This window comes from Carassius gibelio, chromosome A21 (genome assembly GCF_023724105.1).
Source record: "Carassius gibelio isolate Cgi1373 ecotype wild population from Czech Republic chromosome A21, carGib1.2-hapl.c, whole genome shotgun sequence".
NCBI lineage: Eukaryota > Metazoa > Chordata > Actinopteri > Cypriniformes > Cyprinidae > Carassius > Carassius gibelio.
In genome coordinates, this window is record NC_068391.1 from 15,681,405 (window position 1) to 15,708,812 (window position 27,408).

Genomic DNA, 27,408 nt, shown 5'->3' on the forward strand with positions numbered 1-27,408 from the left:
TTGCGCTACAGAAAGCTATACGAACACAGAAGAAAATAGACGTTGCTACGAAAATTGATACAGCATTGTTGTTAACTGGCTCAGTCGGGCTTAAGACAGTCGGGCTTAACTGGCTCAACCCTAACCCTAACCAGATGAAACCAGCAGTTTAATTCCAGGTTGCAGCAAAGTCAGATTGTCCAGAAGAATCATCTGTTTCCTGTGGTCTTGTCCAGATGGTTGTCTGAGACAAGGTCTTTACAGGGGATCTGTATCTGAGGCTCTAGATGTCCTGGTCTTCACTGTCTTTCAGGGATGTAGAGGTCCTTTCTAGGTGCTGATCCACCATCAGCGGAGGCAACAGTCTAAGCAGAGAAGCCCTGACTTCCCTCTCCCTAACCACTTCCTCCAGCTCTTCCGGGGGATCCCCGAGGCTTTCCCAGGCCAGCTGGGAGACATAGTCCCTCCAGCATGTCCTAGGTCTTCTCCGGGGCCTCCTCCTGGTGGGACATGCCTGGAACACCTCCCTGGGAAGGCGTCCAGGAGGCATGCGAAATAGATGCCTGAGCCACCTCAGCTGACTCCTCTCGATGTGGAGGACCTTTGGAACACAGTTTAAGATATTTTAGATTTAGTCCGAGAACTCTCAGTCCCTCCATTGAACCTGTGTGTACGGTCTACTGTCCATGTCCAAAAAGGTAAGAAAAACATCATCAAAGTAGTCCATGTGACATCAGAGGGCTAGTTAGAATTTTTTGAAGCATTGAAAATACCTTTTGGTCCAAAAACAGCAAAAACTACGACTTTATTCAGCACTGTCTTCTCTTCTGTGTCTGTTTTGAGATAGTTCAAAACAAAGCAGTTTGTGATATCCGGTTCGCGAACGAATCAATCAATGTAACTGGATCTTTTTGAACCAGTTCACCAAATCGAACTGAATCGTTTTAAACGGTTCACATCTCCAATACGCATTAATCCACAAATGATTTAAACTGTTAACCTTTTTAATTGTGGCTGACACTCCCTCTGAGTTAAAACAAAGCAATATCACGGAGTAATTCATTTACTCAAACAGTACACTGACTGAACTGCTGTGAAGAGAGAACTGAAGATGAGCACAGAGCAGAGACAGATAATGAACAAAACATTAACGCAGATAGATCTGGAAAGTTTGCTTTGATGCATCAGTATATAGGCGGCGTTTGGATGTTACAATACATTTTGTTTGAGACAGGGGTAGCTGCAGCCTGGAGCAATGGGCACGATGAAATGATGTTTTCCAAAAGGTAATTCAGTATAAAAGAAACTACCCCTAACCCAGCCCTAACCCCACTCCCACACCCTAACAGACAGCTTTGTCGGTCAATCAGGAAGGCCTTTCTTCATGCCCCTACCTTTAGGCACACCCTAAACTTTCGCTATGCCCATTGCTCCAGGCTGCAGTTATTCCTACTTGTTTTCTTTGCAGCAAGTTTTAGCTCATCTTTGGTGTATACTAGCCTTATACAAATGCCCGCAAAGACCACCTAAGTGCCCCCTTTCAAAAATATTGCTTCAAGCAGCACACACCTCCCCCAACCCCCAATGGTCCCTGAATGCCCCTGTTGAGAAACTTAAAAATAAAAGTTATTTTATTGGCATCTATGGTTCCATGAAGAACCTTATACAAGACTAACTTTCAAAAGGGAGAAATGTCTAAAAATGCTTCAGATATGTTGCTATTAAAAAATCAATTAAAACTCTACAGTACTGTATTCCATTGCAAATTCATGTCTATTTATTATGGCCAAATATGGACAAGTTGCGTAACATGGTCTCATCCTAGAAAATGTTGAACAAAATGCCTAAATTAAAAAACACAACACATACTACATTGAAAATAGGTTACCTGGGTCACTGCTTGATGTCCAGTGTAAAGCTTTGGTCCTAGAGAGACACCATCTCTTGTAGATATTCCTTTCTTCAGCAGAACATCACATGCATGGAGGTGTACTGGAGGTTATTCTCATCAAACCGGTCTTGCTTTTATCAACACAATGAAAGCTGCTTCTCATGTAAAAGAGAATGCGAGAACTGGACACGAAGCAAGGCAAAAGGGCATAAGTAATCCCTCTGCCATTGATAGCCTTTGTTCTTCCTCTGCTGGAAGGAAATATCTGATCAGGGCCACCTCTCTGAACCACATTCAATTAAATATCAGCCTTATAAAACTAAAATTTGTGCTATAATTAGTTATCGTCTTCCAAGTCCCAATGTGATCTTTGAGAGAGATAAAAATGGGAAGGAAATTCATAAATATTGCTAATTTCTCAAGTAAGTATACATCTCAAGTTTGTCAGAACAATTTGACTGTCAAGACTGTCAAGTGCATGGCTAGTGTCATTTTACAGCTACATAGCCAAGAACATCTACTGTGTAAGCAGCTTTACTGATAGCCGTTGGCTTCATGGCATGGCAGGGAAGGTGAACGTCTGCATTCTGTTTTGTGCTTAATTGGGGACCTCGGCAGTTAGGCACAGTGCTGGAGGAAACCTTGAAAAAAAATGTATGGTGGTTGCTGTGAGTCTGTCTGATTGGCTCTGAGCTTGGGAAGGAGTGTGAGATTACATCTGATGCTATTGGCACAAACCCATCCATGCAAAATGACACTGGGTTGGAAGATTCATTCAGCAGAGGCAACGGCATTTAAGATAATTAGCATAACGCAGTGAGCTGGATGAGTGACAGTCACACGCAGACACCTGTGCAGTGATTAGCCTAAACCATGACAGCCTGCAGAGTAAGAACAGAGATGCATGAGGGAATGAGCTGCTGCGTCTCAAGAGACTTCATTTTTCCCTTGGTATTAGATTTTTTATTTATTTTTTTACCTTTTGGAGAGTATTTTATCTGTGCAAAGTGCATTTACATCATGTGCTTTTGCTTATTTCTGACCTCATCGATAAAAATCTTTATAATTTATATTACTAATAAAACTATCTCTGATTTTCCCTGATCAAATATTAATTATCCTCAAAATTTCCCATTAATATTTTGCTCTTGCTTCTGTAACATGGGAGGAAAATTTGAAAAATCATTGGTCATTTCATAATATATGTGATATTTCCTCTGTTTCTTCTTAGTCACTTGTTTGTATTTCTCCTGCTTTTCTTGAAATTTATCCCATAAAAACAGAGATGAATTGCTGACACAATTGTGTCTACCTTGTGTCTAGCCTTGCTACAAAAAAAAAAAAAAAGATTAAATAAACACCTCACAGTGTTAGATATACAGTATACGTGTGGATGTTGTCAGACAAAAACAGGGGCTGTTTACATCGTATAAAATGTCTAAAATCTTGAGTGGAGGAAAGATTGCGTATGGCAATAGTTTAGGGTAAGGTGTAGAGGTGACAACAATGAAAAATCTAATTTATAATGTGTTTAAACGGCTTTAGAATTGTTTTTTGAAATTATATCAAATTATCTGATAATAATGCTGATATGCAGAGTTGATCATTATCATTTGATCATTTTGATATGATAATATTCTATTATTTTATGTAACCCCACCCTCCCCACATGGTAATTGGACCACATGACTAATTTGGCTTTTTCATATATATATATATATATATATATATATATATATATATATATATATATATATATATATATATATATATATATATATATATATATATATATATGGATAGATGTGGACCCAAAAACGTCATGTCATTGACCGCTTAACTCTGTAGGAGACCTACAGTAGTCAAATATATCTGGTAAAAAGCTAAGAGAAGCCATATTAGTCCATCATCTACTCACATACATGCTGTACAAAGGCACCAGCCTCTGTAAGTACCATCACTTGGGACCATTGAATAATTCCACTACCCTAAGTGCTCTCTATTGGTTTGGAAATTGGTCAGCTCTCATATATCCCACAAGTATTCAAGAATTGATCCTGCATTCTAGTTATAGACCATGGTAAAAGTGAAGTGCCAGCATTATAAGCTGTTAGATGGTATTTTCCCAACTTAGACTCTAGGCACAGGACTGGTGTCTGTTCCTATTCCTCTGGACGTTCATGGGCACTGGTCAGAGAGCAGCTTTACTCAGCTTTACTTTAGGCTCAGAGTCAGAATGGGATTTAGGTGAGCAGAACTGCTCATAGGTCAGCATGAAAGGATAGGTTCTGTAGTAGGTTTTTGCACAGCAGGAACAGGAAGCAGACCCATATGGGAGAGGATGGAGAACAGCAGGCTTAGCTTGGCTATGTGAAACCAAGCAGGCACAGGGCAACAATGTGCCAGCTTGAAGCTTCATAGGAGCAGTGGACATTTAATAGTCAGTTATGCCCTTACAATCACCACTTGAATAAGACTTGATCCTTTGGATTACATTTAGTGACTGGGCTTTGAAAGCTATAACAGTGCTTAGTGGGGTGTTTTTTTTTTTTTTGTAGACTAAGTCCGGGGTTTCCAGAGACCCCCACTTAGCTTTTTACCACATACAAATATATATATATATATATATATATATATATATATATATATATATATATATATATATATATATATATATATATATTATGTTGCTTTTATGTTATAAGTGATAAGCGGGTAATTATAAAGCTTTTTATGTTGTTTCTGTTCTTAATGTAAATGTATTAATATATCATTTCAAGGTACATGATATGTGTCTTGTATGTTTTTATATTTTTTCCTACCCACTATAATTTTAGATGTACAAGCACAAATAATTTTTCTTTTAAATTCAATTATTGTTTTTTGTATAATACAACATTTTTCCAAATCATTTTACGATAGATAGATAGATAGATAGATAGATAGATAGATAGATAGATAGATAGATAGATAGATAGATAGATAGGTCTATCAACAAATTTATAAGTTTGACAGATTCATTGAAAAGAAGAGACAAATACATATCTAAAAAAAAAGCTCAGAAAGCTCGCCACGCATTTTATGGGTCAATCATTAGGTGAAAATTTTCTTTATATAATATACAGTAACTTATTCAAATACTTGCCGATAAGGAACTATTCACATCATCTATTAGCCTTTAGGTGTTAAAATGGTAACATTGAATAGTAACTGGGTGTCTCTCTTTAATGCAAATACCATCCATGTAGGAGTTACATGAAAAATAATCGTGATATTTGACTAACGTGAGTCAAGCTATCTCTCACTCTCTGCTTCATGAACATTACGGCCACATCCCACCCCTCCCTTCCAATCTGAGCTGCAAGCATCTGCTTTGTGTGGAGTAGAGAGCAGGCACAGTTTCGCTCTGTCTCTCCACAACTAGCTACATTCTTTTGTTCAAGGAATGCATATCTTCTGTTATGCATTTTCATTCATGTAACTTTCTGAACGTTTACCACCAAAACGAAGCAAAATATAAGAATCGGAGATGAATGGGAGTGGCGTGTAGAACTGTCAACAGAACGCTGTTGCTGTGGGAAGATTTAATATATCCTTAAGTTTCGCTATGTGCAGATAAACTATCAAACCTGCGAAGTTTTAGGATCCGTTTTTACCTGTTAAGGATTTCGGACTGACTTCACAGCCGATAGCAGCGGCATTACGAAAAGCCTAGGAGAGATGCACCGCCCGGGCATACACAGGGCGAAAGCGCTCCACCACAATCCAGGTAAGATCAGCCGATTCACTCTGTCACTGACATCAGCGCGTGAACACTCGGCCAAGACGGGCTCGTGGGGTGCGCGCGCCCAGATGAGATTAACGTGAACTTTCTCTGTCATGGGCATGGCCATGAGTAAATTAACTGGTATGCTGGTATGTAAATATAATAAACATATATTTCACATATATTCCTGTATTTGCATAGCCTATACATGAAAACATACAGTTAACAAGGGGTAACCCGCGTATCGTCAAACAAACAAACAAACCCCTTTAAGCTTTTGAGTGAAATACGAAAGGCTGTATCTTGGTTTATTGTAGAAGAAAATATAAGCTTCAAAATTGAGTTAGTTGTTGTGTTTTTAGGAAAGACGATGTCCACGAATCATCATTTTATTTATCATAATTCTGTCATCATTCCTTAATTTTCAAGTTACAGAACACTGACCAGTGATTTATAGCACAAAAATCCTTTAATTATTGGTTTACTGAGACTTCTTATTGCTAACTGTTTTTATTGAAAAGAAGACAAGGATAGTTCACCCACAACTATTTATTTTAATTACATGCATATTGAATGTTTGTGTTGCTCTACTCTGTACAATGAAGTGTATTTGATAGGCTATAGACCTACTGTAAATTATATAGTGCAAACGACCTGTTGAGCTTGTGTGGTGTCCTTCACCAGACTGCTTACCCACAGCAGGAGCTAATGTGATGTAAGGAATACCTAAGGCAAAAAATTCAATAAAAAATAACATGAAATAAAAAATAAATCAAAGGCTAGTTGAAAAAAAAATACATTATTACTTAAAATATTTTAAAGCCTTTGCTTTAAGGCAATTAAGTGAATGATTTGAGTAGGCTGTAGCATACTACTCATGGCTAATTGCCATGACTAAGCAATAACGTTCCCAAATGTGTTTTATTTTCATTCTGTATTTGTTTTAGCAGCATTAGCATGATTCATCCACATTCTGTGAACAGTGGCCAAGAAATAATATAGTTAATAATTTGTCACATTGAGCCATTTAAACTTTCATTTTGATTCATGCTTGGGAGACTGGAAAATGAGCTTTTTATATGCCACAAGTCATCCTAAGCAACTTACAGTACATTATGACGCACAGTTACATTTTTATCGGAAATACAGTGCACATTGATTATAAACACTTACAGAGCAAAACTCAATAGATGTGAGTTGGATTCACTCATGTTTAGTGAAATGATGGAGAGGCCACACACTGAGAAGACGGCTGGATAAATCACCCAGAGGTCCAAACAGAAATTAAATGGTCTCCGCCAAGACAAGTCCAGCAGACGCTTTGGTCAGAGTATGTGTGTGTGTGCATGTGTGTGGTAAAAGCATGCTGTCTCCTGCAGAGAAAGGAATCCTTCTTCGTCATCTCTATGAGAGCGTAGCTGTGCACTTTAGGGAGCTGGGAAGAGAATGTGAGTGTGAGCAGCATATCTCTGCTTTTGCGAGCTTCTTAAAATTAGACCGGCATAAAGCAATTTACCTCAGCCCAGGCCTCTTAGCCCACAAATGCAGGAGACAGAGAGAGAAGAGGGGGTGATTGAAAACCCTCCTGTCCAGAATGTGTGATCAATGGCAGGCAGTTCCACCCTCCCCTTCACTACCTGTCTCTATCAATTCAGAGCTCAGTGGGCAATCACCCTTCAACTTCAGCTCCATCCACCTCTGTCTCTAACAGAAAGACACTGCGGTGTTCAAAGGCCTGATCCCACCTCATCCACACACCCCTGCTAGAGAAGGCCATGGCTATAGCATCAGTGTTCCTGTTTTACAGTGTGTAATCACAAAGCAACACGAGCAGCTGCACTTTAAACACACGGTGGGGTAAGATATGTAGAGTTTGCGGGGGGAAATAAATCCTAGATCAGTAAATCTTTGAGAAAATAAAACCCTAGAAGTGTATGTGGAGCTGCTTGCCTGTTTTTGACAGTCTCCTTAAGCTCTTCTGAGCCGTCGCTGTCTAATTAGCAGTACTTTTGCATTGGTTCTTGAGCTAGAGGAACCAAATTTTTAAATAGAAAAATATGGAATCCATTAACCTTGCAGGCAAGGGCCACTTGCTGGCATCTCATTAGAGGCGAGGGAAATTGAGCAACACAGCAAAATCTATTATTGTTTGTTAATTTACAGGGGCTTAAGTGTAACTGCAATTTTTCATCAATATCAACTTAATGGATTAGGCACATTGGGAGCAGCTTATAGTGTTTTGGATAGCTACAATAAACACTGTGCTGATAGATACACACATATATACACAGCTTGTGCTGTTTTAAGCAGGTTTCTACTGCATCAGTGTACAGCCTGTTTCTGAGTGCCAGGTGATGTTTCTTCAGTTCTCATTTTTGTGGGCTGTCAACCACAGATATGAAAAATACGACTGCTTCAACCTCGCTCATTAGCAGTGATTGACATCACTACTGACAGGTACGGATAAACTGATATGGATATTTTTGTCGCAAAAGATAACAGCTTATGTATGTATGTACAGTATGTATACACTGTATGTATTAACTTATTTAATATCCAGCCAATAACTACAATCTACAAGTTTACACAAGTATTATATATAAATCTACAAGATAAAAAAAAAAAAAAAACAGGAAAAATGTCGATGTGCTTCAAATGACAGCAAGTACAGTTTTAAAACAGATTCAACTGCAGAAAACAATTTCTTATTTTTTGATTATTTATGTAGGCCTGTGTAAATTATACATTGATTTTGGCCAACTTTCTTTCATTTTTGTTTAATAATAGGCGAGCCAACTGTAAATTATGTGTAGTTCCATAAGCATTAAGTCTTATTTACTGGCTTTTATAAATGGACCAGTTTAACAATACCTATTATGACTTCTGATACATTGGGCATCTGTATTGATAGCCTTATGGACTTATTTAAACACATTTGAGTGGCCACTGCATTTATTGTAGGGGAGAGCAGGGGCAAAAGTACAATTTTTCAGAAAAACTTCATTTTAAAAGATAATTTTGTAGACAGAGATATATTTCTGCTGTGGCCAGTAACTCAGAAGTGTGGTCTATCAATAGCAGGTGGTATTTTGTAGAAATGTAGAAAGACTTCAGTATAATTTCACTTTGAACATAAGTTGCACATTGTCACTTTCGACCCCATCGGTTGGGACGAAAGTAACACACAGGTGGGTCAAAAGTAACACAACAATATAAGCTAGATTTTTTTCTGTTGTCTTATTTTTCTTAAGTATACCTGATTGTGACCTTGTTAATAAGTAACAGCAAACATATTTTATCCTTTATCTTTGCAAAAAAAAAAAAAATTAAATAGCATTTTCATATTTTCATTTTAAATTTAAGTTTAAGTTTAATCAGATGTCTTAAAACCTGACTGTATTTTTTTATTGTAAATTTCAATGTATTTTTATATAATAAAAAAAAATTCTACAGAATGCACAATATAAAATATTTTATCACTTTAGCATAATAAAAAAACCTCTAAACATAATGTAACAGTAGGCCTATTTATGTTTCCATCCAGTTGTTTTTATGCATGAATTGAAAATGTGCATTAAAACATCTGGAAACACTGCAAATTCACAGGTGGAGGTGTAAAGGCTAAGATATGGCTAAAACATAAACATAAATGTGACGTAGCAGCTGCCCAGAGAGTGATGTTCCTCTATGTCCAGAAACGCCCTCTCAAAAACATCTGGATAAAACCATACCTCTGTCTGTCTTTCTGACCCTCAATAAGACATATTCTTTTGGTATAATATGACATAAACATTTGTAAGAAATGATGCAAGACACAGAAATTCACAATATAGCTTGCACTGGAACAAAATAAATACTTTTTGTGGCTGTAGCGGGACAAAAGTAACAATTGTTACTTTCGACCCGACAGGAACTCCTGACATTTAAACTCGATTTAATTTTTTTACTGAAAAACAATTGAAAATGCAAACTTTAGGATGTGTTAAAGCACTAAATAACCTGTAGATTGATCATTACTGGGACACATGAAACAAAAAAAACAACACAACTAATAAAAAAAAAAAATACCGCTTCAACAATTTACTTTTTGTACTCGAAAACAGTTTTACGGACCTAACTTCCGGAAACGATGAGGAAATCACATGATATTTCTCAGCTCCGTCAAGGATTGCATGCTGAATATGCTGTCATGCTGGGAATGCAAATGCAGAAAGAGGCTCGGAGAAAATCGCTTTGTTACTTTCGTCCCACGTTACTTTCAACCCCGCTCTCCCCTATGCAGTGGATGTGCACTACTCAATGCTTTAATCTTGGTGTGATGATCACCATCCCATACCTCTGTCACTCAGTCTTGGACATTCATTTCCCATAATCATTTTCCCTGGACATATCAGCACTCACTAGCTGCGTTTTCAGAATAAAAAGGGGTTCTTCCTGGTAAATAAAGTGTCATAAATAAGTGTCCTGTCTTATAAATCTCCCTTTTAATCAGTGTATGTGTAGTGGAACATGACCACCTCCCGTCCTCATTTAAGACTGTCATCAACAGACGACTAGTTTTGAGTGCTGAAAGAGGCACTTTTACTACTTTTTTTTTTTCTGCTAAAGTAAAGTTAAGCAGCACAACAGTTCATGTTCTGGTCGGCCCTTAATTAGGACCCAAAGTATATAAATATAACGCGTCCTTTTTAAATCAGCAGCGGGAAACTCTGTATATGCAGTGTGCACATGTCAAGAAGAGTAAATCCGATCAGAAGCTTGTGACATGTAAACGTGCACATCAACCCGATCACTTTATTTACCGTTCATGTAAACACTAGGTTCGGATTCATCAATCAGAATGATTTCATTCTGATGGAAGCAAAACGTGTGCGTGTAAACGCACCTACTGTTTGCACCTGTGTCTTGTTAACCCTGTCTGCTTATATAGTCTGATTAATTCAGTTATTCATTGTGAAGTCTCACATGTGTTAAGTTTTGCATTTATTTGTCATTATGAGGGTGAGTCATTAATGTCATTAATGACTCACCCTCATGTCGTTCCAAACCCTTAAGACCTCTGTTCATCTTCGGAACACAGTTTAAGATATTTTACATTTAGTCTGAGAGCTTTCTGTCCCTCCATTACAAAACGTATGTACGGCCAGAAAGGTAATAAAAACATCTTCAAAGTAGTCCATTTGTCATCAGAGAATCAGTTAGAATTTTTTGAAGCATCGAAAAAACACTTTGGTCTAAAAATAGCAAAAACTACGACTTTATTCAGGATTGTCTTCTCTTCTGGGTCTGTTGTGAGCGAGTTCACAGCACTGCAGTTTAGTGATATCCGGTTCGTGAACGAATCACTCGATGTAACTGGATCTTCTTGAACCAGTTCACCAATTCGAACTGAATCGTTTTAAACGGTTCGTGTCTCCAATAATCATTAATCCACAAATGACTTAAGCTGTTAACTTTTTTAATGTGGCTGACACTCCCTCTGAGTTAAAACAAACCAATATCCCGGAGTAATTAATTTACTCATACAGTACATTGACTGCTGTGAAGAGAGAACTGAAGATGAACCGAGCCGAGCCAGATAACGAACGAAAGATTGACTCGTTCTCGAGTCAAGAACCGTTTCTGTCAGACGCGTCCGTGCTTTTGGCAAAACTAATCAACTTTCGATACCGTGCTTTAATGAAAAATGTTTTTTTTTTTTTTTAATGCATGCTCCAAGAGCTTCAGTGTCGAGCATAGCATCTTCCTGTGTCTTGTGGTTTTTTTTTTTTTTCTGCCCCTTGTTCTGGATTAGTCTTTGTCTGTGTTTCTTGTTATTGTTCGGACTGTTTTGCTGGTTTATGTCTTTTGCCTGTGTTTGGATTGTAATTGTGAATTACCCTCTGAATAAACATTGAATTTGAATCCTTAGCCTTCATGTCTTGGTGCAATTCATGAAATTTATTATTATTATTATTATTATTATTATTATTAATTAAAGCATCAGACCACAGTATGTATGCATGAGTGCTCACCTGCACCTCTGCTGCTCTCAGTGGGAAGTGAGTGCCAAGTTCACCAGTCCCATGGCTGCCCTTAATTAACACACAGATTAAGGTCTCACTGCAGCAATGCAGTTGATTTATTGAATCAGTCATTTGGCAAACCCTCAAATTAATTTGGAACAATGGAAAAATTTATAGATTATTTAGGGTGTATTGATGATTTGTTGTTGTTGACTCAGTGTTTTTCTTTTTTGCTTCCTTTTTTTTTTTTGGTGTGCATTTTGGCACTTTAGCAGTTTTACTTCATTATCAGATATCAATTTAATGCTTGTTGGACACTGAGAATAAATATGAGAAGTAATGAGGTGACAATAGTTATTCAGTGAAGGGAGAAAGGAAACCAGAACTGTGGGAAAGTGTATGAGAGCAGGCTGAGCTATAAAGAGTGTGTGAATCCATAGTGCTCTGAACACTTAATGTGTTAAACTCGCACATTACAGCTGCTGTTGCAGGGTCAGACTGGAGAGGGTCAGAGGCAGTAAGATGAGAGGGAAGAAAATAATAAGGGCTGGAGAGTTTTGTTGTGATGAATTGATGTAGTGTTTGTGTGTGTGTGTGTGTGTGTGTGCTCTCACGTCCTTGTAGAGTCTAGGATGGAGATGTAGAAGAGTGTTACATGGCTGTCATTCCTCTGGGACCTTTCCATGCTGAAGGACACAGCTGCAGTGTCACTTGAAACATGGTCTGCCCTGTATGATCAGTCTCTTCCACCCATTTTGTCTTTCTCACTCTCTTTGCTTTTTCTTTTTTTCATTTGGGGAGCACATTATGAAACCTCTTGTCATCTCTTCTTGTCTCATTTCCTCTTAGTTTTTCTTCTAATTTTGTCTCTCCTCATTTTCTCACTTCTTTTTCTATTCTCATTTTGTCTATTTTCCCTGCATCTTGTCTCCCCTTTTCTTATCTCTTTTCAGTTTATCTTTTCTCTAGAGAAGACAATTTTGTTGTACCTGGTGTCATGTTTTTTTTTTCTCTCCACATTTTACTCTTTTGCACTCTTGCTGTTTTCACATTATTTATATAATTGTGTCTCCTTTTTCTTGTCTTTTCTTTTATTTTCCTCCCTTATTTCTCTGTTGCAGTATCGTTGTCTCATCTCTTTTCCTTTTTACTTCTCTTGTTGTATTGTCTTGTCTCATCATGCTTTCTCTGCTCTTTTTTCCCTAATTTTCAGTTCTCATCTTTTTCTTCTGCTCTCGTCTTATTGTTTCAAAATTAATCTTGTCTACACTTTCTACACTGTTTTCTGCTATTGTCGTTTTGTCTTTCTTTTTCTTTTCTCTTCATTTCATTGCTCATGTCTTCTCTTTGCCCATTTTCCCCTTTCTTTTTTACTTATCTTCTATTTTTTCTGGTCATTTCATCTTGCCTGGGATCTTCTCTTCTCTACTTTTATTCTTCTGTCATATCATTTCATCCTTTCTTTGTTTTACTTCTTGTCTAATGTCTTTCTTTCTACTTTGAACTTTGTAATTTTTTATTCTCAGTTTGTCTCTCTTCTTTCTCTGTTTTAATCACATTATGTCTCTTCTCTTTGTTGTTTTGTCCTCTCTATTCCTTTCTTTTATTTCCATGTTAATCACTCTGAATCACACAGGTGAGAGCGGAGGTAAAAATTATATGCGATCATGTCTTTGCATGTTCTTTTCCTTAATGTTCATACGGTTGTGTATTCACTTGTTGAAATTCTGCTCTGGATTTGCTCGAGGACACCAACATATGAGCATGAAAGTAAAGTGCTATATATGGATGAACAGATGAACATGTGAAGTTTAATATCTGAAGTATATATCACTGTTAGTGAAAAAAAGTGAAGTGACATTCAGCCAAGTATGGCGATTTGTGCTCTGCATTTAACCCATCCGAAATGCACACACACAGAGCAGTGAACACACACACACACACACACACACTGTGAGCACACACCCGGAGCAGTGGGCAGCCATTTATGCTGCGGCGCCCGGGGAGCAGTTGGGGGTTAAATGCCTTGCTCAAGGGCACCTAAGTCGTGGTATTGAAGGTGGAGAGAGAGCTGCTCATGCAACCCCCCACCCGCAATTCCATCCGGCCCGAGCCTAGAACTCACAACCCTTCGATTGGGAGTAAGACTCTCTAACCATTAGGCCACGACTTCCCCAGGGCAGGTGGACCACTGATAGTGAGATATTATATAGCACAAAGACTCGGGGCAGGACAACAAGCAACATGGATCAAGGAGCACATTAATTTGCAGATATTCCATCCAGCTTTCCCTGACTCTGGCACTGAACGCTCACTGCGACAAAGAGAGGATTCAGTGGCTGAATGATATTTTGTTTAGTTTTAGTGGTACCATCTTGTTTTGTAAGACAGAGATAAAGTGGGGCTTGATCCTGCGGTGAGAGCTCTGGCCCACCGATGACAATGACAAATAAGCAGCGGTAAACTTTGTTGGGGGGGTGAGGCTTCGGGTAGAGACGAGTGCCCTCCTCATCCATCACTGGCCTACTCACACAACAAGCACTCTCTCTCTATCTCTCTCTATCTCTATCTCTCTCTCTCTCTCCCTCACACACACACACACACACACACACACACACAAGCACACATACAAACACTCAGCATCGTCACCTTTGGGATAAAAAGTTGTTTACATCTCTTCTGTCTCTGTCTCATTCATTTGTCACAGTGATGGAGACTGACCTTCATCTGACCCCTTTGTGTCTTCTTTTAGCAAAAACAGGAGTTTGTACGTGTACATGACTCAAATGATGCTTATATAAAGTGTGTGTTTGTGTGTGAGACAATCTCATATGTGGGCATCAATAAAATATTTTTGTTTTGGAAAGAAATTAATATGATATGTATGTGTTATTAGTAACAAAACTGTTTAGTTTAATAAAATCAAAGTTCAAAAGAAGAGTATTTTTATTCCGTTTTATTAATTAACCCATTCAATTAATTTAAATTAAAATGACAGTGAAATATATCAGTTATAATGTTACAAAATGTTTAGATTTTAATTTTCTAATGAGCAAAGTATCATGAAAAAAATCACAAAAATATTAAGCAACACAACTGTTTTCAACATTGATAATAATAATAATAATAAATGTGTCTAGCTGTAATATATTGTCCACTGGAGGCAAGAGTAGTGAGAACACAAGTGCAGTTTATTGAAATCCAAACCATAAACAAACAAAACGATGATGAACTCAACTTGGCAATAAACATAACATAACATGAACTAGACTTGACCAAGAACTGAACTCACAAAATGAGGGCTATATACACGGTTGCCAGGTTTTCACAACAAAACCTGCACAATTGCTACTCAAAACTACCCCAATCGCGTTTCGAGTGGGGTGCCCCTTGAAAAATCGCATCCCGGGGGTAAAATACAGGTTCTGTAGTTCTGGTCTAATTTGCATTACAGTGGCTAAATATCACGTCATTGGGGTCACTTCAAACCATGGACGTAAAAAACAACCAGCTGAAACAGTGTTAAAATAGCCCAATTCACTTGGCAACACTGGCTATCTATATTAAACAATATGGGTCACATGACACAATCCAACCAATGAGAAGCAAGACACATGACTATATGAGGACAACTACAGTAGAAGAACTACAACAAATGTTAAACCAAATGAATGCAGTCTTTATGAGAATAAACACTTAAAAAAAATGCTACTGACCCCAAACTTATATATGTAATATTTACATCATTTGGTTATGATTTTATTCTATAGCAATTTCCTGTATGCGCCATGTTTACATTTTGTCACTCCATTTCTATTTGTCTAGAAGTGACGTGGTTTGTTGATGATAGGTGCATGTGCTTTGGATTTCAAACAGATCAATAAAGAGAAAGTGAGAAGTGAGAAGAGGAGTGAATCTTATGATATCTCTCGTTATGTCGAATGACAGCCCATGTCTGGGGTTTAGAGTCAAACCGTGTTGCATTTTTCTCTTCTTCCCACATAGGAGAAGAGCCCAGAGTGTCTGCTTTCACACAGACTTCAGAGCATCAGTGCCAGGGTGTCATTTTGCAGGAAAATCTGCCTGTGTCTGAGAAGTGTAGACTCATGGGTCTGTGGGACTGCAAAAGCATTTCTCTTTGTGTCACACTGTGTTCTGTCTCCTCATGACGCTAACTGGGCATCAAAAATAGAACATTACACAAGGTGATGTCTATGGGTGCGTTCCAATTACTCGGATAAGAGGGTGTTTGGCCATCTTAAGTGAGATTCCTAATCACAGGGAGAAAATAGATCACTTCAGCAGGTGGAGAGGACGATGTACCCACCAGTCCCTGCGCATCACCCAAGAACGCTGTGAGATTTGACTAAAACACTAAATATAGGGGTTTTGCATTTGCATATGACAAATAGTTTTATTATTACAAGGTAGGTATATATATATATATATATATATATATATATATATATATATATATATATATATATATATATAATTTATTTTAATCATTTTAATATGCTTTAGTGCACAAACATTTCTTATTATTAATGATGAAAACAGTTTATCATTATTATTATTATTATTATTAATATTATAGTTCACACAACATCCTTTATATGTAATAGAAACATTTTTTTATGTTAAATGTCTTAACTGTCACTTTATTATAGAAGTCAATAAAAAATAGATTATTTATAGAAGTATATAGAAGTAACATGTTATAATTTATTATTTTAATTAATATATTATATAATTAAGATTATTCATTTATATAATTTATTATTTAATATATGTTATATGCATTTTTATTTACATCTTATAATGTATTATTTGATATATTATCTAAATAAGTAATTATATTATATTATATTATATTATATTATATTATATTATATTATATTATATTATATTGTTGTTTCAAGGTATTACACGTGAACTAATTTTGTCATATGAACGCATTTCACAAGTGTGTAGTGAGCAGTGCGTAGACTGAAATGCAGCTATGAGTCTTTGCTTATAAATAACGTCATTTAGCTGTTCAATTTTCTTTTGCCTTGTGATGATTTAATGGTGTTTAGCAGTAATGAAAGGGTTAATAGACGCAGCCTGAACACTTCAGTCAAAACAATGGATGATGGATGAGCGACACATAGGCTGTCATTCATGTCGCTGGATAATTATTCCTGTCATTAACTTAATGATTACTGACACGCTTCCACACCTCCAACAGGTGTGCTGTCAACACACACACACACATGCACAAATACATCAATCTTAATGCATCTATGATATCACAGTTTTAAATGTTATCTTTGCCTTTTCATTTTATAGTCTGTTGCTTAGACAAACCAGAGGCTTGTGGTGATGGGGGGCACATGCTGTCACATTTCCATGCCAACAGGGTACCGGCTCTCATTAGCTGAAATGTAGGGGGTTTCTCTTAATTATGATTGAACCCTTCCTTTCCCTGTGGTCTTCGTGATATGTCTCCACTTTATCATTCTCTGTATGTCACTGTGGTCTTTACAGAGACGCTACACTTTGTTGATAAAGCAGATGGCTTTGTCCTGGTAAATACTTAAACATCTGAGTTGTCCTGAAATACTGAGCGTGTGTACGCGGCGAGCAGTAGGCATGTGGTTCTGCCTCTTTGTCTTTGGGCTGCCCATGTCGCCCCCTGCCTGGGTGCAGGAACAGGCACACGCAGGGGTCCCGGCCACTGCTTTCTTCTCTTCCCGTCTCTGAAGTGCGTTTAGAACCGCTTACCCCTGGGGGAAGCATGTGACACAATCGCTGTAATCTGCATTTGACTTCCAGGCAAGGGTGGATTGTACCACACACACATACATGATAATTTCCCCATGGGTTGAGATTTGGTATCTGTGGGATCGCTCTGCCTGCTTTTAATGGTGACCTTTTGAATAAAAAGCATATTTGTAATATTCCAGCTCCTCTAGCCTATAGTTGTGCGCAGTGTGTGCAGTTTAACTGGCGGTATTGATTCTCACTAACAGCATGAATGGAGTTTAATTACCTGAGCTGCTTTGTCTGCCCTGTTTTTCCCTAACTGCCCTCATACAGTGATACAGCTGTATGTACTCCAGCCCATCTGCTTCTTTCTATATGTCTTTATGGGTTTCTGCCAGTGTAGGCCGGGCTTTCCAAATGCTTGCAGTTTACTATAAATTGATTCAGCTACTCATTTGTGCATCCTTTGGTGGCTCTGATATCAGAACATATGCATGGCAACTGATGTAATGTATATACAGAGACATGCGAGACCTCTTTTGGGTTCTGAAACATAATAAAGCAAATGATGTGAGGCTGAGTCAAATGCTCTGACTCAGAGGCCTTACTCTAATTAAAAATGCACACTTGTAATTGCAGCACATATCTTGTTTAGTGCCTCTCCACTCGAGTTAGAAGAGGGCCTGATGTTTGATATTATGGCCAGTTAATGCCTGACCGGCAATGTTATTTCTGGTACCTAAGAGTGATATAAAATTAGATGAGGAAACATCGCCATAAACATTTTGCAATGTAATGTGACTTTCTGCTCAGAAAAAAAGTAAAGTTTGTTCAGTTTTTCTTTTGCACGTTTTTGTGTTTAAATTGATTAAATTAAGTGCAATCCACTTTAAATTAACAAAGCTCACAGGTTCTACTCTTAACAAAACCTTCAACACAATTCAATTTTCGACACAAACTATATGACAGGGCTTCCCTATCAATCAAAAATGCATAAAGTAGCATCTTATAGCATCTTCAACATTAGTGTTCCAAATACTTACACACTTAAATAAAAATGTAAGTGTAGTTCACCCAATTATTATTTATTTAATTGTTGTTTACTCACCCTCAAGTTGTTTCTATTTATTTATTTATTTTTCTTATAATAAATTTCATTCATATAACAACATTTTATGGTGACCACAGCCCTCACAATAAAAATACTATTAAAATACTCTAAATGTATTCTAAATTGTTTTTGCTCTATGTCCCAAATCATTTGGTAGCTTCATTTAAAAAAGTAAGATAACTGAGGCTATTCAAATGGCTGTCATGGTCTTATTTTGATGTGTGTGGAGCTTGCCAGACATTGAACTGTATAAAGACTCTTCATAATGTTAGTGGTAGAATTTTTGAAAATTTCATTTTTGATTAGCACTATAGATCCCAAAAATCATCATTTCATTATAGATCCCTTTCATCAGTTCATGTTATTCCAAACCCCTGAGACTTTTCATTTATCTTCAGAACCTAAATGTATTTATTCAGAACCTTTTTATTATTATATTTTTTTTTTTTTTTTATGAAACCAGAAAGATTTATGTCCTTTGTTTGAAAGTCAGTTTTAATAAAAACTTTGAGGCTTCAAAAAACTCATAAAAACGTTTTAAGCTGATTAAACAGCTTGAGAGTTGCAATGGGGAGGATCATAAATCTCTTAAGATTTCATTAAAATATCTTACATTTATTTAAAAAAAAAAGTATTTTAAAGCCTTTGAGTGAAATGAGGGTGAGTAAATGATGACAGACTTTGTATCTCTGCGTGAACTATTCCTTTTTGTCCACATGATATTAAGTGGGGACAATATTGTATTGTATTGGACACAAAATGCTAATTGAAACCCAACAGCATAGCGACACTAATAGCACAAAGGATACCGTGCATTGCTTTAGGCTGCTAAGATAAACAAGTAAATCCTCCTTGTTGTCTCTGCATGATATGTAGTGTTTGTAGAAGAGATGTCGGGTGAAGATTCAAGAGATTATAAAGTGTAAAAGTGTAAAGTGCAAGTCCTTTGATTGTAGTTTGTGTGTTGTTGTGCACAAAGATATTGATTTCTCTAGTCCGTGGCAAATTTAGATAAGTTGGGTCTTGCTTCAGCACAGGATGCTGATAAGATCTGAGCTGGAGATTGAAGTCCCAGACTGTGGTTTGTAGCTGACTGCAAATGTTTTTACTTAGGATTTACGGTGTGGTGTGCAATTAAACAGCAACAAGTTGTTTTTAAGATTATGTGTGTGTGTGTGTACCTATAATATTTTAATCCTTGCTGTGATTCACTAATTCCTGTCATGCAGAGCTCTACAGACAGTGCACACTGACGATTTTTTGTGAAACCACAAAATGGTTAAAGTAATGTAACGGTTTATGTAAAGTAATGTAATATAAAATACTATGCCATCTTTCAATAGAACACATTTTGGCTTAAAGGGATAGTTCCCCTAGAAATTAAAACTCCTGTCATCATTTACTCACCCTCAAGTTCTTCCAAACTAGTAAGGCTTTCTTTCTTCCATGGAACATAAAGTAAAATATTTGAAGTCTCAATGTTTTTGCATATAACATTAAAATCAATAAGGACCAGTGTTGTGTTAGGTGCAATGTTTGTGACCCAATTGACAATCCTTGTTCACAAAAACAGCAAAATAACGTATTTTGTGTTCTGCAGAAAAAAAAGAAAGTCATACAGGTTTGAAAACTATTATATAAATTGTTCATGTAAATATTATTTGCTTATTAGATTTGTTTTATCATATTTTTTTTTAACAGTTGTCCCCAAAAATCATCCTTTTTTAAATCATTTTAAAAGGTGCATGGCTACTAATTTTAAAGGCTATTCAGTTTTCGGTTTCAAAATATCTATCTGTTCATGCATCAATTCGCATCCATCCATTCATTTATTCATGTTCATCTATTTGTTCCTCTATTCATCCATGTTCATGCATCCATGTAAGATCTGAATTTTTGTGTTGGATTTGACATTGAATTTTAGAAAACTGAATTTGAAGTTCCGAATTTCTTCATCTTGAAAACTTGAATCTGAATTTTTTAAAACTGAATATTTGCAGTATAATGCAGCCATAAAAACATTTCAGTTTGTTAAATTTCAAATGTTCAATATTCATTTAAAAGAAATCAAATTCAGAACTATTTTAACTACCACCTAAAATTCAATTTTGCTAGATTACAGTTGCAAATAATTCAAATTTACACAATTCAAATTCAAATCATTTTGCCATAATAATAGCTCCATAGGACCGATGAATGAAAAGTGGTTGAATCTCGGGCAGTTTAGTGTCCATGTTTGTGGGAGAAGGTTTACACCCATCAGCCATCTCTCTGTTTACCCTTTTTCAATGCTGAAAACAATAGCTGATAATGTTTATGTATCATTCATGCCGTCGTTAGATGAATTCCAACATTATTCCAATCTCAAATAACATTAGGTTTTCTTCACTCAACCTGAAAAATCACTCAATTCCAACAGCCAAAGCACATCATGATGACATCTCTCACTCATGATGTGCAATGTGAGCCTCCAACACAGAAATCCTAATCCTATTTCTATTTGACAGTTATTGTCGTTTTAAGTAAAATGTCTCATTTCAGTGGCCTGACAAGGCGAGATTTACAATGAATCCTCCCGATGTTTGTTGATCGTCTAAGCTGATTGGATGCCTTGGAAGAGCAAAGTTTGCCATCTTTGGGAGTGGTGCCATTCATCTCTACTGAGCTGTAGAAAGCCATATTGTTTCAGCCACACCCAATTAGCTCTCAGTTTGAGTGAAGAAGGCTTGTTTCACAGTCTGCTGCCTCTGCCACACTCATAAAAGTCTAACACGCACACTCATGCATGACAGCAAGACAGGAGGAGGAGCTGTTCCATCAAAGAGTACTTAGCTGCCAGTTAGTATCCCCAGATTCCCAAAGCACAACCCACAGACTGATCTAAAAGATTAAAATAGATTGTAAATAACCAGAATGAATTCAGTTCGCAACTGTAGTGTTGTGTAGGGCCAAATATGTGATGATTGATGTGGGTTTTATTGAGTTTGATGGTTGTGAACTGTGCCCACTGTAAGCTGTTACTGAGCACATCAACTGAAGCTCGTCTTGGGGGAAGTGAGACTCAGTAACTGGGATATTTTGTTCTCTGTTGGAATGATTATGCTTTGACAAGGGCTGTCAAAGTAACATTAATTAAATGTGATTATTCATATCACAGGTGTAGGATATATACTACCGTCAGAAAGATTTTAAAGGAAATTAATATGCTGTATTAAATCAGGTGAAATTAATGAAAGTAAAACCTTCACTGTTACAAAAAGAAAATCTGTATTGATTATTATTATTATTATTATTAAGATATCTGTTAATTAAAAAAAGCTGTGTGTGGGGTGTGTGTGTGTGTGTGTGGGGGGGGGGGGGGTTCCAGGAAAAAAAAGAGACAGCTGTTTTTTTCAGCAATGTTGATAATGTTTCTTGAGCACACAATCTGCTAATTAGGATGATTTATGAAGTATCATGTGACATAGATGCTGAAAATATATTAAAGTAGTTATTTTAAATTGTAATTATATTTCATAATATCATTGTTTTACTGAATTTTTGATCAAATAAATGAAGACTTAGTGAGCATAAGAGACTTTCAAAAACATTGAAATTGTCAAAGCTCAAGTATGAAAACCCATTTAAGAAGAACTATATATATATATATATATATATATATATATATATATATATATATATATATATATATATATATATATATATATACAGTGTTGGGTGTAACGCGTTACAAAGTAACGCGTTACTGTAATAATATTACTTTTTCCCGTAACTAGTAGTGTAAGGTATTACTCGTCTGAAAATGGTAATATTATTACAGTTTTCCCGAGCTAGTTACTTGCGTTACATTTGCCAGTAGCACCTTCATCACACACAAGGCACACAACACAGAGAACAGAAGGGAAGGGGAGGAGGGCGTGAATGGAACAGTGATTGGTCTGGGTTTGGCACGAGGTATCATTTACCATCACTGATTGGTCGACAGCCGGCAGCAGAGCGGCACGCTCAGACAGATGGGGAAAAATGGAAGCGTCAACAACGGCAAGCTCTTTTTAAGAGGAAGGTTCCCAGCAACAGAAAGCTAGTTTCGACGGGTGGAGATTCAGTAATTATTTTGTAGGGGTGCTTTTGTAGGGCCGATCACGATCGGCCGCTCGTTAATGCGCATCTCGTCAGTAAAGCCGGTTCTCTAATCAGCGGTTTATTCCATCAGGTGCGTGAACCATATGTTCATACAACCGTGCCAATAAACGCTGAAAATGAACGTGGATTTGCGCATCTTCTCAGTTAACAAAGGCTCTGTGTAGTAACAGCTGCTCTATGTGAAATCACGCACCTGATGGAATTAACCGCTGATTAGAGAACAGGTGTACTGACGAGCAGTAATATAAGTGAGTTGTGTAAACAGTGATTTATGTGACTTCAATTATTTCTTATTAAACTGAAATCGAAAAGTAAAAAGTATTTTTTGGAAAAACCACATCCTGGTGTTAGTCTTCATATGCTGCTGAATAGTGAACACGGATATAGAAAAATAAGGAGTGCAAGAGATTGATTCCTAATGTCAGTTTATTTTTAATTAATACTATAGTAGTTCGGTTCCCTTTACATCTTTAACTTCCCGTTAATTTATCAATTGAATGGGTGACCTCTCCTCATTAATAGAGAATTGGCAGGAGCCGCCACTGATAAAGACCCTAAAGAACACTCCTCCTTTGTATGTTCTCCCTCCATCTGATGCATCTCAGGCAATCATAGAGTAATTAAGAAAAAAAGATGTAACTAGTAATATAACTAGTAATATAACTAGTTACTTTCTCCAGGGAGTAATAAAGTAAAGTAAGGCATTACTATTTTTGAGAGTAATATGTAATATGTAATATATTACTTTTTTGAGTAACTAGCCCCAACACTGTATATATATATATATATTTATATATATATATAGCAAATATTCTTGTATTTTGTAATATATATGAAATGGGACAGTTTTGCACATATCAACAGTTTCCATTTAGTCTCAATCGATTTGCAGCCTAACCACTAACTTCACTATTGATGAGCATGTCATTGATGAGTTCAGCAATCTTCTCTCCTGGAAATCACTTTCTGCATCCTCCTCTTGATTAAACCCTCTTTCTTTCCATGATGCAAACACTTTTCCTGCACAAACAGTGAGCAGCACTGAGCGCTAAGGCTACCAAACACTCGGCAGGTGTAACTTTAATTCTCCTGTGAGGCAGGAGCAGGAAATGAATGTGACAGGATCAGAAGGCTGTGGCCTTCTTGAGCAATCTCAGTTACAAACAAGTCCCACGGGGGAGGGAAAACACCTAGATACGGATATGAAATGGTAAATAAATGATTTATGAATATAAGTAGATGAATAAAAAAAAATAACACAAAAACTCTTTTGAAACAATCACTACCGTCTCATTCTGGGCCAAATGTACAGCCTTGTTGCTCCTGAGAAAAATACCGCAATTGTCCTCTTTTTAAATAAAAAATGAAAAGGAAAGATTCAATCAGGCCCCATCTGGATTAGATGAACAATTGTGTTTCATGCAAATTACAGACACAAAGTCACAGGTCGGTCTGAAATATGAAAATAAGAGAGGTCTCTTAGCGCACATTAGAAAGCCTCTCATTTGGAAGTGTTTGGTTTACCCCATTTCACCACCTGGTTGAACCCTGAAATGAAGCATGATGGGAATATTCAAATGAGCTACAGTGAAGGTGAGCCCAGCCTGTCAGGCCAGTGCGTTCTTTTGTTGGGTGCTTTGTATGCCGCTCGGCGCAAAAGAAAAAGGGGCAAATTCATTCCTTTGTTGAATATCATAATAAAGCTTTCCATAAGGCTTATCGGTAAGACCCCGGTTTTGTTCACAATTTTGACTAAAGCGAATGATGAGTGAAGCCTTGTGGGCTAATTGTTTGCCGGGGGGTTTTGGATGGTGGAACGTGTCACATTGAGAGCAGGGCGAGAACATTTGTTTTGAGTCTCGGAGATGCTAATGTGCATGTTTGTAACCCCACTGAACTGCTGAATTTGCATGCTAAACTTTGCATGCTAACCACTCTGAACGACTGGCTCTCTCACATCTGTGAGTCTGTGTTGTAATCACCGCCTCTCCTAATACTCTTAAATCACGTCAAGTTACAGCTGCCGCTTGATATAGTGACAATAATGACAACATCTCAAAGCAATAGCAAGCTTACTTGTTACATAACAAAATGGATAGCCATATGCTAATGAAACTTGAGTCGTATTAAGAATAATATGCTGTTTATAAGATTCTCTCTAAGTGTTATTTGGATCCAAAGAGCATTTGAATCCCAATAGAGGACACTCTATTTTTATTTGTTTTTTTATAAATCCATCAAAATGGATTGGTTGGGTTTTTAAACCAAACTCTTCATATATACAGGGTTTGACATTAACACCCACCAAATGCGGTTTGTCATATCACTAGCCAATTTGACGGGTTACTTTTGTTCACTCATTAAATTCTTGGGGAAGTTAATGTAGGCCAAATTTGCACAGACTGTGGGCAAATATTAAACTCATGAGTCATCATGATATAATACAGCCTAATTGAGCATGAGTGCAGATCTGCTGTAGCTTACTTGAACATACCCTTCACTACATAACAAATAATGGCGTGCTGGTTTCCTTTGCATTGAAGCAAAAGTGAAGACTCAAAAAATGACTGAAAATTCAGACACCCTGTGATTTTCTTACTGTCTGAACCCTACTGATATCATGCACTTTGATCCCAACAGCGTCTTAAATTTAGTTATATCAAATTTAAGCCTATAGCTAACAAAATTTCGTAACTGTTATGTCGTGTAAGCAGGGATGCAGTCTTAAATGGTGCAACATTTAATTAAGTCTTAATTACGATTTCAAGAGGTCTTAAATTTGGGATAAAGATTAAGGGGTCATATGACGTTGCAAAAAAAAAATGATATTTTGTTAATTTGTAGTAATTATAATTTTTATGCTGTTTAAGGTAAAAAAAAAAAAAAGCATATAACCCATACTGTACATTGTTTCTCCTCTATGCTTGATGTTCTGAAACACGTAGATTTTTACAAGCCTCATCATTCTGAAAATCGAGGTTTACCCTGATTGGCCATCTATCCAGTACGTTGTGATTGGCCAAATGCCTGTGTGACGGAAATGTTATGTCCCTTACCATATTGTGATGCCGTGTCCTGGCACAAAAAAATAAAATAAACATAAACTAAGCATTTGTTGCATCCAGTGGGGACATAATTACTGATTATAATAATGACTTAAACTGTCTTTTTATGAGTTGCATGCATTCTGCCACGTAAACATAAAACCATTTCTGCATTTGTGATTGGAGAAACAACAAGGGCTACTCTACACTGCTCAAAACTCGTGTTTGAATCATCAGTGGCAATTTTGTTAAATATGAAAACGTACTTACAGGCTGTGAGTCAGAACAGCTGGCATTATAGGCTACTCTCCCAGTTTCAGGAAACAGTCCTCCGTAAAATGCTTTGCACACACACAAATATTTGATTTGACCTGTTGTAAATACAACTTATCCTCTGATTTTTAGTTGTGTTCTATTTTGGAAGTCCAAACTAAGTATTTTCGCTTTCATAATGAAACAAACAGCATCTCCACCAACATGCCGGGGATATCAAAACTACATCAAGAATCAAAGTTATGTCTTCTTTGCGTGAACATTTGGACGGTGTTATGCAAATCTTCAAAGACAGTGATGTAGACATTTTAGGAGGCGGTGCCAAAGTTAACTTTTAAAAAGAATATATCTTATGGTTTGAGACTTTAGTCTTTGCAAACTTGAAATCGCATCATATGACCCTGTTAAACTTCAACATGCTATGATTTCAATAAATAAATATGAGCGCTGCACATTTCAAAGTCAGCTGCTGCACTGCTACATCCATTACTGTGGAAACTGCTATATTCTTCGGCTCCAAAGCGCCACCTGCTGGCAGAGGATAAATTTGCATTTTAATAAGCTGTTTTTGTGCAGACCATTGAGAACATCATTGTAAATGTGAAACGCTGTATCAACAAGAAGCTAATGCTAATGCACTTTAAAAATCTAAACAATTAAGACATTAAGATATATTTATATGTTATTAAATTAATATAATAATTGATTGGTAATAATTGTTTAAACTAATGTAATATACTTTTACTCATGACTCATAATAATACTTTGACTCATCTCTTTTCTTAAAAATGGTTTAAAGGCTGAACTTTTAGCTTGTGGTACCTTTTTCTGTGTGTGTTCTATCCACCATGAGTGTAATTTAATTATGATTTTAAGTGAATTGCCCCATTAAATGTTCCATGTCACTATGTCATTTTAGAGAACTCTTTTCATGTGTTCATGGGCCTTGTTGAAGCACAGTCACCAAATCACTTAAACATCTAGCCACTGACTAGGCATGTTGTGATCAAATCTGACCCATAAAATTCAAGCCTCATATTAAAAGGAACATCTGGCAGCTTTCGGTTTTCTGAAAAATTCAGTATAACTTGTTTAGAATTTGTCTGTAAGGGGGTTTCGTCTGCTCTGACTGACACAAACTGGCATTGAGCAGCTCCTCTTCACAGCCGGCCTCACAGCATCCCACTCTCCCTACATGAAGAGCCTCTTCTAAACTGAAAAACATTGGTTTGAGCACTAGCCACTGACGTTATTTATACTGGATATTTTTCTGCTTTTGATGTGACTCACAAAAGTAAATCTGGTGAGACTAGGGCTTTCCACCCCCAGCTGCTCTCTGTGCTGAGAAGAATAGCCCTCAAATCCTTTTGGGAAGCTAACAGTTTTAGTTTTCTCATCCCCTGCTACATTTTTATGTTTACAGAGGATAATCCAATTCTGTATATTTC

The 27,408-nt window shown here is 36.9% G+C and overlaps 1 protein-coding gene across 2 annotated transcripts in view; it reads left to right on the forward strand.

Annotated features, from left to right (window-relative positions):
• Nucleotides 1-27,408, forward strand: part of LOC127941641 (teneurin-2-like) — a 260,234-nt gene that overhangs the window by 107,345 nt on the left and 125,481 nt on the right. Inside the window, exon 1 of one of the 2 annotated variants that reach the window (XM_052536945.1) lies at nt 5,294-5,639. The exons of the other annotated variant lie outside the window; for it this stretch is intronic. Coding sequence (XP_052392905.1) covers nt 5,591-5,639 — 49 coding nt within the window. The 5' untranslated portion in view covers nt 5,294-5,590. Of the gene's footprint in view, nt 1-5,293; nt 5,640-27,408 lie in introns of those variants that run through there. 2 annotated transcript variants of the gene reach the window in all.